General features: G+C 41.2%; 1 protein-coding gene across 53 annotated transcripts in view; it reads right to left on the bottom strand.

The window, feature by feature from the left end:
• Positions 1–13136, bottom strand: part of Tfdp2 (transcription factor Dp-2) — a 141137-nt gene that overhangs the window by 46500 nt on the left and 81501 nt on the right. For 46 of the 53 annotated variants that reach the window (XM_087561258.1, XM_087561260.1, XM_087561287.1 and 43 more), the window contains 1 exon segment: positions 6164–6267. In XM_087561258.1, coding sequence (XP_087417384.1) covers positions 6164–6267 — 104 coding nt within the window. 53 annotated transcript variants of the gene reach the window in all.

Raw genomic sequence — 13136 nt, 5'->3', positions numbered from 1 at the left:
CGTGTGTTCCTCTGTCCTGAAGGGACACTTTGCGTGTCTTTTCTTCTCTTGACTACTCTGCTTCTGGGGCGGTGCTACTGTACTTCTCTACTGCAGCAACCATTTACTCCTCCTTTACTTCAAAACTAGTCTGTGTCTACTTTCCAACCTGCAGGGAGCCACAGAGCCAGAAAACAGTTTTGGCAATGAGAAGTTTCACATCAAAGCCCCAGCATATTCAATGTCTGTTAGGGGCTGGGTCTCTGCTTCTAAGATGCTTCTACAAGCGGCCTTTTGGGACAGAAGGGCTTGGGGTTCCTGTGAAGTAGCTAGACATGTCAGGCAGGCAGGTTTGGAGGGCACTGAAGACAGAACCTCTCTCATCATCAACTTTGAACCCCACCTACTACTTCCCTGGAAACACTACCAAGGAGAGCTCTTAATATCATATCAAAAAAAATAATATGGGGCTATCATGGTTAGGCCCATTAAAGGAGAGTTAACAATTTTTTGGTAAAAAAAAAACCAAAACAAACAAACAAAAAACAACCTAGAAGATGACTTCTATTTCATCCTGAATGAAAATATTGCTGCCCCCCAATCTTAAGAGTTAACATGACTGGGGGCTAGAGGGCAGGGAGTATTGGTGAAGAGTACTGGCTGCTCTATCAGGGGACTCAGTTCAATTCTCAACACCTACAGGACAGCTCTCACAACTCTAACTCTAGTTCCAGAGGATCTGACAACTTCTTACCTCCATGGGTGCTGTACACAGATGGTACATATGTATGTGTGCGTGTGCGTGTGTAGGCAAAACACCCATACACATAAAAAAAAGTTTTTTTTCCATCTTTATTAACTTGAGTATTTATTTACATTTCAATTGTTATTCCCCTTCCCGGTTTCCGGGCTAACATCCCCCTAACCCCTCTCCCTCCCCTTCTATATGGGTGTTCCCCTCCCCATCCTCCCCCTATTCCCGCCCTCCCCCCAACAATCATGTTCACTGGAGGTTCAGTCTTGGCAGGACCCAGGGCTTCCCCTTCCACTGGTGCCCTTACTAGGCTATTCATTGCTACCTATGGGGTCAGAGTCCAGGGTCAGTCCATGTATAGTCTTTAGGTAGTGGCTTAGTCCCTGGAAGCTCTGGTTGGTTGGCATTGTTGTTCATATGGGGTCTCGAGCCCCTTCAAGCTCTTCCAGTCCTTTCTCTGATTCCTTCAACGGGGGTCCTATTCTCAGTTCAGTGGTTTGCTGCTGTCATTTGCCTATGTATTTGCTGTATTCTGGCTGTGTCTCTCAGGAGAGATCTATATCTTGTTCCTGTCAGCCGGCACTTCTTTGTTTCATCCATCTTATCTAGTTTGGTGGCTGTATATGTATGGGCCACATGTGGGGCAGGCTCTGAATGGGCGTTCCTTCTGCCTCTGTTCTAAACTTTGCTTCCCTATTCCCTCCCAAGGGTATTCTTGTTCCCTTTTTAAAGAAGGAGTGAAGCATTCACATTTTGGTCATCCTTCTTGAGTTTCATGTGTTCTGTGCATCTAGGGTAATTCAAGCATTTGGGCTAATAGCCACTTATCAGTGAGTGCATACCATGTGTGTTTTTCTGTGATTGGGTTACCTCACTCAGGATGATATTTTCCAGTTCCATCCATTTGCCTATGAATTTCATAAAGTCATTGTTTTTGACAGCTGAGTAATATTCCATTGTGTAGATGTACCACAAAAAATAGTGTTTTAAACTGCATTATTCCAACTGGACCTGTCAGTCATCTGGCCAGGAGACCATTCATTCCTTAGAAAAGCTCATTAGCCTGACAATAAGTTCAAAAGATGAAGTAATAGTCGCTCCCTGCCTTTTGAGACAGGGTTTCTCTAACAGCCCTGGAGTCCTGGCTGTCCTGGAACCTGCTTTGTAGACCATGTTGGCATGAATCTCACAGATCCATCTGCTTCTGCCTCCCGAGTGCTGGAATTAAAGGTGTGTACTGCCATTCCTGGTAATAATTATATTCTTTTAAAAAAAAGATTTATTTATTTTATGTATATAAGTAGCTGTCTTCAGACACACCAGAAGAGGGCATGAGATCCCATTACAGATGGTTGTGAGCCACCATGTGGTTGCTTGGAATTGAACTCAGGACCTGTGGAAGAGCAGTCAATGCTCTTAACTGCTGAGCCATCTCTCCAGCCCTAATAATTAATTCTTAATGCAACGTTACACCTGTACATCCCTAGAGGTTCCCCTGGCATACCTTCATGGTGACAGATCCGTAAAGCCAGAGGCAATGTGGAGGATATAAACTGTGCTAAGCTTGACTTCTGGGCACCAGGACTCACAACTTCCCTCAACACTGCCATCTCCTTAGAGCCAGAGAGACCTTGAATTAAATGCAACCAAGGAAGGAAAACACATGAAGCAGCTTAGTGGAATTGGACACACAGATTTCTGACACAGACACTGCCTTGACCAGGTATATATGCTGCTTCAGAGCTTGGTATATAATCCCAAGGCCTCCAAGTAGCTGCTTTTGTAATAAGGCAGAGTTTGTTGAAGCTTTAAATCAGAGTTAACTGTTTTTACTAATTTGTTTCTGAGGGACTTGATGCCTGTAAGATCTCAGCCCACACTATCTTCACATGGGGCTGTAGGATCTATGCGTTTTCTATCTACTTCTGAGGCAGGAAAGACAGGGAAATTTGGGGACATGAGTAGCTCCACCCAGGATAAAAGTCTCTTGCCAAATGAAAAGTAAGAACTCCAGCACATCAGCATCTGCTATGAAAGTTGCTAACATAGGAATGTTTTCTTCATATGTAGACATTTTATCTTAAGGTAACAATAAATTAGGCCTGAAGCCTGAATGTGTATGACCTTGGGTAGGCTCTCATTCCATTCCCCAGACATGGCCTGAGGACCTCACAGGAACTGTTTCCAGAATTTCTGTGGGTTAGGATATTATCTTATCAACTATCAGGTGCCCCTTAGGAACTACCTAGTGATTATATACTAACCTCAAATCCCACAAAAACGCTTCATCAAACTACTGTAAAATCCAGGAGCTGCTTCTCGCAGAGCATCCGATAACCACACTCTCCAACATGCCTTACTTTATTCTGAGTCTCTCTCCTAACCCTGATGTTTAAGTCTATCTTAGAATTCTGTCTTTAGTAATGGGCTGGTGAGAGGACTGTGGTTAAGAGGACTTACTACTCCTCTAGAGGACTTGTGTCCAATTCCCAGCATCCACCTGGTTACTCACAACAAGCCTGTTAGCACAATTTCTGGATATTTCATACCTTCTTCTGACCTTCATGGGTACTGGTTGCACATGATGCACAGATACCCATGCAAGAAAAAAAACCCATCCACATAAAATTCTATCAGAATATATATTTTTAACAAAATCTCCAATTCTGCTTTATAAACTGATTAGGCCTAAAATTCTTTTCAGTGTGGAAGCCATAAATTCAGGTTTAGCCCCAGTAAAGTCCTTAAAACTGTAAGTATTAAAGTATTCAGGGGAAGTATTCAGATTGCTAAGGGTGGTGGCCCTATTGCTTGTGGCATCTTCACCAGTTTGGGGGTGGCCGCATTCCCATAGCTCCCTCTAAGCATTCTGAGGCCTCTCTTCAGTGGCTAGTAATAGTTCTCTGCCTGGTCCCTAAGGCTCTCTGAGGGGTTCTTTGAGATCTATGTGGAATCAGCACTCTGTAGCCTGGTGGAGATGAACACACAGGTTCTGCTGCCAGGCTGGTGTCATCTGCACCTCTGAGGGAGTGGCTACTGTGCCTGCACTGTGTGGGCATCTAAGAGCCACACATGTGATGACTAAGGAATTTTAGTATTTACATAATTCCATTTCAATGTACAGACTTTAGCTAAGGGTCTTACCTGTGTCTACTGTAGTGGCTGAGAGAGAAGGGCAAATGCATAGCCACTGTTTGAGATCTCTCCTGAGCTACTTCCAACTGGGGACAATTGATCGGAGTCTCAGTCTCCATGGGCTTGGAGCTAGATTACATTCTTCACATACTTACAGTAAATTGTTTTATCTTTTACTTGGTATCTGCAGATGATTGACAGTCTTCAACTGACCAGAGGAAACGCCATGCTTATAATACCTTAAAGACTTCCTGAAACCAGTAAGAATGTTAAAAGATAGTTCTATCTAAACTTTGAATTCAAAATAGTCCACACAATGCTCTGTGTCATAAGCATAATGTATTGTACTATTCTATAAATAGAAGTATAAACACAATGAAGAACTATTCTTAAGTACATAGTCCCCCTTGAAATGATTCAGTGGGTAAAGGCATTTGTCACCAAGCCTAACAACCTGAGTTCTGATTCCTGGAAACTACAAAGTGGAAGGACAGAACCTATTCCTGCAAGTCATCCTCTGACCTCTACACATGATGTATGTTGTGGCATGTGTTTGGTACACATTTATCTATAGTAAATAAATAACTTAAAATAAAAATGTTTAAGATTTTAAGTTAGGCGTGTGGGTTTTTTTTGTTGTTGTTGTTGGTTTGTTTGTTTTTAGCAGTATTTTCTATGTATGGGTATTTTGTCTGTATGCATGTCTGTGCACCACTTATATGTCTGGTGCCATGGAGGCCAGAAGAGAGTGTAAGGTTCCCTGACTATTATAGACAGTTGTGAGCCTTAGGAATAGGTGCTGGGAATCAAACCAGGGTCCCTCTGCAATAGTCAGTACTCTTAAGTACTGAGCCATCTCTCTGATCCCCTACAGTATGTTTTTTAAGAGAGTCCTCTTGGCTTCAAACGTACTAAGATCCTCCTGCCTCAGCTTCCTGAGCACAGGGCTTATAGGCAAGAAACATCAAGCCTAAGCAGAGTAATTTTGTTTTGTTTGATTTTTGGAAACACAGTTTCTCTTAGTAATAATAGTCCTGACTGTTCTGGAACTTGATTTGTTGATCAGGGTGGCCTTGAATTTACAGAGATCCGACCCCCTCTACCTTCGAAGTGCTAGGATTACAGGCATGGACCACTATACCTGGTTGATCAGAGTAATCTAATGCAATTTTAATTATAAACGAGGTTTTCTGAGAGGGCTACATATTTCAAGCTCTAGCAGGATTAGTAAATGTCTTAGAGTAACACGCATATTTATTTTTCATCCAGTATTTTTAGGGTTAAGAATTAAAATGGTGGAGGGTGGTAATGGAGGGAGAATGGGGAGGGGAACACCCACATACAAGGGGAAGGGGAGGGGTTGGGGGATGTTGGCCTGGAAACCGGGAAAGGGAATAACATTTGAAATGTAAATAAGAAATACCCAATTTAATAAAGATGGAGGAAAAAAAAAGAATTAAAATGGCATACTGTTGCTTTCCTGGTTATTCGCTCGCTCACACACACGCTCGCACACACACACACACACACACACAAGCACACACACGCACACACACGCACTCACACTCTTCCTTTCTACCTGTTCTCTCCCTGCCTCTTTAGTCCCCCTTTCTCTCCAGTCAGGGTTTCACTATGTAATCCCCTGGATTGGAACTAAGTAGACTGGTTATCCTGGAACTTGTGATCCTCCCGCCTCTGCCTACCAAAATGTGAGTTCAAGCATGAGTTTAGCTATAATAATCTTTTAAGAAAAAAATTGAAATCTATAGCTCCAGGTATAAATTCAACTGTTCAACTATACACTCAATTTATATGAGCACACATGGTTTCCACAAAAGTTAGAAGACTGGTAGAATACAATAAATTTAAAGTTAATTAAACAACAAAAGTTAAGAAAGGTCTAATAAAAGCAGAAAACCCGGGGTTGGGGATTTAGCTCAGTGGTAGAGCGCTTGCCTAGGAAGTGCAAGGCCCTGGGTTCGGTCCCCATCTCCAAAAAAAAGAACCAAAAAAAAAAAAAAAAAAAGCAGAAAACCCTTAACAGTACACATTCGGAACCCATCAGAACATTCAGATTAAAATGTTAAAAATTAAACATTAAGAGCACAAAAACATTTATTAATGTTTATTAATATAAATTAATATTTAATTACACTGAGAAAAACAAAACTTTTAGGGTAAATGAGATAACTAAAATTAAGTAGACTATTTGATCAAACATCTTCAGCATAATTATTGTATAAATTAGTCTTGCCTGAGCAAAGTGTCAATTCTGAAATTTAATAATTTTCTTACCATTTGGGGTCCAACATTCACATTTACTGGCCCTAAGGTTTTCGGTAAAATCTTTGTTGGTGAGTTGGTGCTTGAAACTGGAAAGGCCACAAGTGAAATGTTACCTGAAAAGACAATAAATACAAAGTCAGTCTTCTGAAGTATCAAGTTGACTCTTGTATATACATACACCAAGGGTCCTATCCCATTCTGCTAATTTACATTTAGAGACATATTGTACCTGGGGTAGTAGTACACACTTTTAATCCTAGCACTTGGGAGGCAGAGGCAGGTAGAACTCTGAGTTTGAGGCCAGCCTGGTCTATAGAGTGAGTTCCAGGACAGCCAGGGATCTAGAGAAACCCTGTCTGTAAAAGCCAAACAAACAAACAAACAAACAAAAAATACCAAAAAATCTTAATTGAAATACATACAAACCTCTTTGTTGAAATGAATATAAGCAGTTCTGTTAAATAACCTTATTTGTATTTAACAGGGAATTTATAAAATAGTTTGTCTACTTAATAACAACAAAAAGTTGCAACATCATGAAACATTTTATCTAGGTCCTTTACAATGTTTTTTTGTGATGCTACTATTGTACTAGAAGCAGTTACTTGCTTCTTCAATTTAGACACTTAAAAAAACGTATGGTTTTATTATCATGTATTACATATAATGAGTTTCATGAACATTTTTATATGCATATATTTGATAATATTCACCTGCTCTTCTTTACCCTCCCTTGTCTTCCTCCAACCATTACTGACCCCCTTTCTCTTTCATTTCATTCCTACACCCCTCCACTCCATAGTCTAGTGGGTTTCATTATAGGTGAGAGGCTAGGAGCATGGGCACCTTACCAGAGTTGGGCTACTGAAGAAAACATCTCTACCTCCTCCAATAACCATTAACAACCTATAGACCCTTGGGTGGGGACATACTCATGTGTCCCTCTCCCACTCTATGAGATGCTGACAGGCCCAATCTTGTGTAGGTCTTATATAGGTAATTATAGCTACTGTGAGTTTAAGAATATCATAGCCAGAAGACAACATCCCCAAACACTCTGCCCCAAACTTTATCTCTTATATTCTTTCCATCCCTTTTAAAATGTTCTTTTATCTCTGCCCCAAGCACTGTCCTCAGGGATCTCACTATAATGAAGGTAAAAGTGTAAACCAGCTTTTATACATGAAGAAACTGAAGTTTAATTAGGTTGGTGATTTGTACTCTATCCTATAGAACAGCCTCCACTCTTAAGTGTCATCTTACCCTGAAAAACTGAGCCTAGCTCCTATGGTCTAGGTGTCGGATATGCTTCTGGGCGTCTCGAAAAACCTGTTATTACTTACTTGTGTCTTTACAATAAATGAACTAGGTTATCGTAATTGTATTCCAGAATCTAGCTTAGTCTCTTGCATAAAATTCTAAAAACACAGACTGGATTCCCTAACTGTTCCAAGTGGATGCCAAACTTCCGATCAAACAGCCTAAATTATATCTTTATTCTCTCAAGATCGACGATGCGCCTGGCGTCATCCTAGTACAGGACACTGAAGCAGAAGGATCTAGAATTTGAGGCAAGATGGCTCAGTGGATTAAGGCACTTGCTGCTAAGTCTAAGGACCTAAATTCAATCCCTGGGACTGGCATAGTAAAAGGAAAGTGACTGTACACATAAACACGTGCACGCACACACACACGCACACAAATAAATGTAATTTAAAAAATCTGCACACAGAGGTTTCAGTTGTACAGTCTACCAACCTACAGTTCTTAATAAAGGTTTCAAATAGCTGGGTGTGGTGACACACACCTTTAATCTCAGCATCTGGGATGCAGAGGCAGGTAGATCTCTGTGAATTCAAGACCAGCCTGATTTACATAGTGAGTTCCAGGACCACATAAAGACTGTCTCGACAATCAATCAGTCAATCAATCAATCAATCAATCAATCAAAGTTTAAGATGATAACCTGCTGGCACAGTGTCCACTCCTGCAATGTCAGAACTCCTGAGGCTGAGGGGAACGACTGCTGAGAGCTGTGAGCCCTACACCGGCCATAACTAAACAGGAAGATCACGTCACAAACAAAACAGGACCTATACTGTGGTAGTGTTTGTAGAACTAAAAGTCCGAGCTAGGAAGGGTTAATTCTCTTGAACATTAATTGTATATTTTTAATTTATTAATTAATAATGGTTAGTGGGTGATTAAGTGCCTACCATGGCACCTGTATGGAGTCCTCAGAGGCAGCTTTGTGTAGTCAGTGCTTTCCTAACACTTTTACATGGGTTCCAGGATGTCTGGCCTGAGTGATAAAGCACTTTCATCCATCAGGCATCTGACTGGCCTGTAAATTACATCTTTACACAAAAATGAAGGAGAACGCCAGGTGTGGAGACCCATGGCTATAGTCCCACCTACTGAGAAGAGGGCAGCAGGGTTAAGAATTCAAGGACATCTTGAGCTACAAAGCAAGTTTGTGACCTATAGAAGTTTGTGGCCTACAGGAAGTTTGTGACTTATAGGAAGTTTGTGGCCTATAGGAAGACATGACTTAAAATAAAGAGAGAAAACGGTATAAGCAAATTCATGTTTATTGGTAAGAAGTGTCGTATAGGTCATACATTTCTCTTGGCTTTTCCTTACCTGTTACTTCAACCGGCTCTTTTATTTTTAAGCTAGCTAATTCATTTACTTGTGTAAATTACATTACTCTAGCCACTCTCCGTTTAAAGGCCTCCTACATCAAAACAATCTTTCTCTTTGCTGGATCAATCTCAGTTCACAAACATGTATTATTTCTTCTATCCTGAAAACAAAACAAAACAATCCAACTTTTCTTAATCACGCATAATGCGACTCAGTGTCAGTAGCTTATGTCATCACACAGGTGTGGTGGACTTCCACTGTCCCTACAAGTTTCATATTTTCCTATGCAACTTGCATACCTTTAAGGAGTTCCTGCTGATGCACTGTCCTCCCCATTCTGTCTGTCTCTCTTATGACCCCTCTTCCCCCCGCCCCCAATAAACCTCTTGCGTGGTGTGATCTATGTAGTATGTGCCAGGACCCACAAACGTACTTTCTGCACTCAATCCTAATGGCTAGCTACAGCCACCAACTCACACTTGTCGACCTCCACAGTAAAACTACTCTCAAAATCTATGAACATTTACAGGTCCACTGTCTGCACTGCCAATTCTCTTGAACCCTTCCCATTTTCCTCTCTAAAATCTCATTTAAATAAGCTCTTATCAATATCTCCATGTTGCTGAATCCAAGGTCAAGTCTTTGCTATCAACTCCAGTGAAATTAACCTCTCGGCAGCATTTCACATGATTTACTGCCCTCAGGGAAACACTGTTTCTCATTTGGCATCAAGCCTTTCTTAGTCTTCTCCTAGCCAACTGGCTATTCAGTTGTTGATGGCTGGCTTTCCTCTCAGAACAGTTCTGAAGCCCTAGGCCTCAGTTCCCCACCTACTTATCAACCGTTCCTTATTGGGTAAACTGACCTCAGCTTCATGCCTTTAAATGCACTGATGAATCTGACGCTCCTCTGGATTAAACTGCTGATTTCGGATCCAAGTCCTGGTTAGGCTGTCAACCTGACACAATTAGAGTCATCTGAGAACAGGAATCTCAGTCTCCACAGGGCTGGCCTGGAAGAAGCCTCTAGAACATTTTCTTGATTACTTACAAATGCTAATGGAACAGCCCACAGGCAGGGCTGGGTTCTATAAGAAAGCAGACTGAGAGCAAGCCAGTAAAGAACATTTCTTGATGGTATCTGCTGCAGTTCCTAACTCCAGGTTCCTGCCCTGAGTTCCTATACTGACTTCCCTTCAGGATGGACATGTAAACTGGACCAACCCCCTTTCTCTCCGAGTTGATTTTGCAGATTCTTAGCAAGAGAATACAAACTAGGGTAATTCACGTAGCAGGCTTCTCCCTATAGTTCCATTTTGATGCTGAAAAGTATCCAAACTTAGCATATTCAAAAAGCTAACCCCTGACTACTACCTGATTAATAATACTACCCACCCAGAAAATCTACCTTCCATCTCAATAAATTGTCTATTTTTGAACTGTCCAGATAGAAAAGATCACCATGAATTCCTCTCCCATACCCCATATTTAATCAATAAATAAATCCTGTTGACTAGACATGTAAAATGTATGTACTTCTCATGCCCTTTAGTAATACCACTCTGGTCCATCCTATCATCTCTTGTTGGATTACTGTAATAACTTCTAATTCATCTCTTGCTTTTCCACTCCATAACTCACAACATCATTTTCATTTGAATATGAAAGTTACCTAACACATGTGACTACTGAACGTAAAAAATGTGGTATGGAATTCAATACATGAATCTTGAGCTTAAATTTAATTCAAATTAAAAATCCAGGGCTGGATATTGTGGGATACACCTTTGATTCCAGCACTTGGGAGGCAGAGGCAGGAGGATCTCTGTGAGTTCTAGGACAGTCAGGACTACACAGAGAAACCCTCTCTTGAAAAAACAAAACTAAAACTAAACCAAGCAGGGCTTGGTGGTTACATGTGTAAGTCTGGCCCTCAGGAGGTAGAGGTACAAGGGCAGGAGCTCAAAGTCATCTTCTGCTTCCAGGCCAGCTTGAGCTATAGGAAACTGTCTCCAAACACAAATACTTACACTTGGGAGGCAGAGGCAGGAGGATCTCTGTGGGTTCAAAGCTAGCCTGGTCTAGATACATAGCCAGGTCAGCCAGAGCCATATAGTAGACTTGTGTAAAAAACAAACCAAACAAACAAAAAAATAGAAAGACAAAAACTAAAACAAAATAAAGCCTTTTCTCATTAAGCACAAGCCTACAATTGCGCAGTATTATACTTTATTTCACGTTAAATATTCAGCCATCTAAATTTAGCTCTTAGTCTAAAATGTATCGAAAAGTTTGAAGACTAAAAATTATGAATATTAATATTAGTATATTAATAACTTACAATATATCCTTAACTATAGAAAGTGACATTAACATTTATATCACTTTCACATTTGAATGATGCTTTAGAAAAATGTGTTGACAATATGTTAGCTAAATGTTTAGGTTAAAAAGAACCACAACCAGGTGTGGTGGCACCCCCCGCCCACCGGTCACCCCAGCACTCAGGAGTCAGAGATGGATGGAACTGTGAGTCACACTGGTGTACAAAGCAAGTACAGGACCGCCAGAGCTTGTTATCCCGAGAAACCCTTCACAAAACAAACAAAAAAGAATCTATCATGGATCACTACGATGGCTTAGTGGGTAAAGGCACTTACTCCAAATCTGTAATGTGAGTTCAATTTGTGACCCCCACATTGTGGAAGGAGAATGCAAACTCCCATAGTTGTCTCCTGACTTTCACATGCAGTATATCACACAATAACTAACTAACTAACTAACTAACTAACTAACTAACTAACTATCTAACTACCAACTAAGTGTAAATCTTTTTTTCCCCCTTTGGCCTTTTTTCCTTTTATTGGGTTTTTAAAATTTACATTTCAAATGTTATCCCCTTTCCTGGTTTCCCCTCCAGAAACCCACTAACTTCCCCTGCTTCTATGAGAGTGCTCCCCCATCCACTCCCTCCCACCCACCCACTCCCTCCCATTTCTCTGCCCTGACATTCCCCTACACAGGGACATCGAGCCTTGACAGGACCAAGGGCCTCTCCTCCCAATTGATGCCCGACAAGGCCATCCTCTGCTATGTATGCAGCTGGACCCATGTACTCTTTGGATGGTGGTTTAGTCCCTGGGAGCTAGGTGTAAATCTTTAAAAGATCTATCCTTAGCCAGGTGTGCTGGCACATATCTTTATCCCAGCATGTGGGAGGCAGAGGCAGAGGCAGAGGCAGGAGGATCTTTGAGTTGGAGCCAGCCTGGTCTACAGAGTGAGTTCCAGGACAGCCAGGGATATATTTATAAAGAGAGACCCTGTCTCAAAAAAGAAAAAAAAAAGCCTTAAAATTTCTATGACAACTTAAGGCTGAAGCTAAAGACTTCGGTAGGGGCTTAAGTTGGGTCCCAAAGGCCCAGGAAGCTGCAAGCCCAGGATGAGAACCAGACCAAGTCAGGAAAAGGTCCACAGGTGCAGGGCCTTTCAGAGAAAAGCTGAGGACCCAGGAAGGAAGTTGGAGCTGACACCAGACAGTAGCTAAACTCAGAGGACCATGGATAGAGCCTACAGCCTGAATACCAGTCCCGCAGAGCAAAACCCTACCTCAACAGGACATGACTTAGTCCTCTCCTGAACATCGTAACCTCCTCCACCAAAAGACTGTGACTAGGATTTTTACAAAGAAAAATAAATTCCAAATGTACAAGTCTAAGTGCAGACACAAAACCAATCTCACAAACTGAAATAACAAGTCTTCTCCAAAACTTACTACTTTCATAGTGATGGCTCCCGATGGGAACTATTTGGGAAACTGGCCAAAGAAGTCAAAAGAGTAACCATCTGCAAAGAACTCAGAGAAGACACAAACTCACTCCAAGAGAACAAAACTAAAAGTGCTGAATGATGTAAGGAATTCAGGACGTGAAATCTTAAATTTCAATTTGAGATGTGAAAACAGAATTTGTTAGAGAATTTCTGAAGAAAATCCAAACTTAAATGATGGTAAAAATTTTTTTTAAAAATGTGAATTAAAAAGTTGAGTATGACCCAGCAAGAGCCTCTGGAAAGTAGTTCAGGGCTTGACAACAGGGAGAAGAACTGGATCACTTAGTCAAGAGCAATGACAAAACACCAGCCACCACCAGAGGAGAGTTTTTAGAGACCATGGAAAGAATAATTCTTTAAATTATGGGTACAAAGGGAACAGAAAATACATTTAGTACAACCATAGAAAAGAATCCCAAACCCAAAAAGAGATGCCCATCCAGGTACAAGAAGATTATAAAATACCAAATAGACAAAGTCAGAAAAGGAAATCCCCTTGACTAACTTTC

This window comes from Rattus norvegicus, chromosome 8, assembly GCF_021556685.1.
Source record: "Rattus norvegicus strain SHRSP/BbbUtx chromosome 8, alternate assembly SHRSP_T2T, whole genome shotgun sequence".
NCBI lineage: Eukaryota > Metazoa > Chordata > Mammalia > Rodentia > Muridae > Rattus > Rattus norvegicus.
The sequence above is the reverse complement of the archived record's forward strand: the minus strand, read 5'-3'. Positions and strand labels throughout refer to the sequence as shown.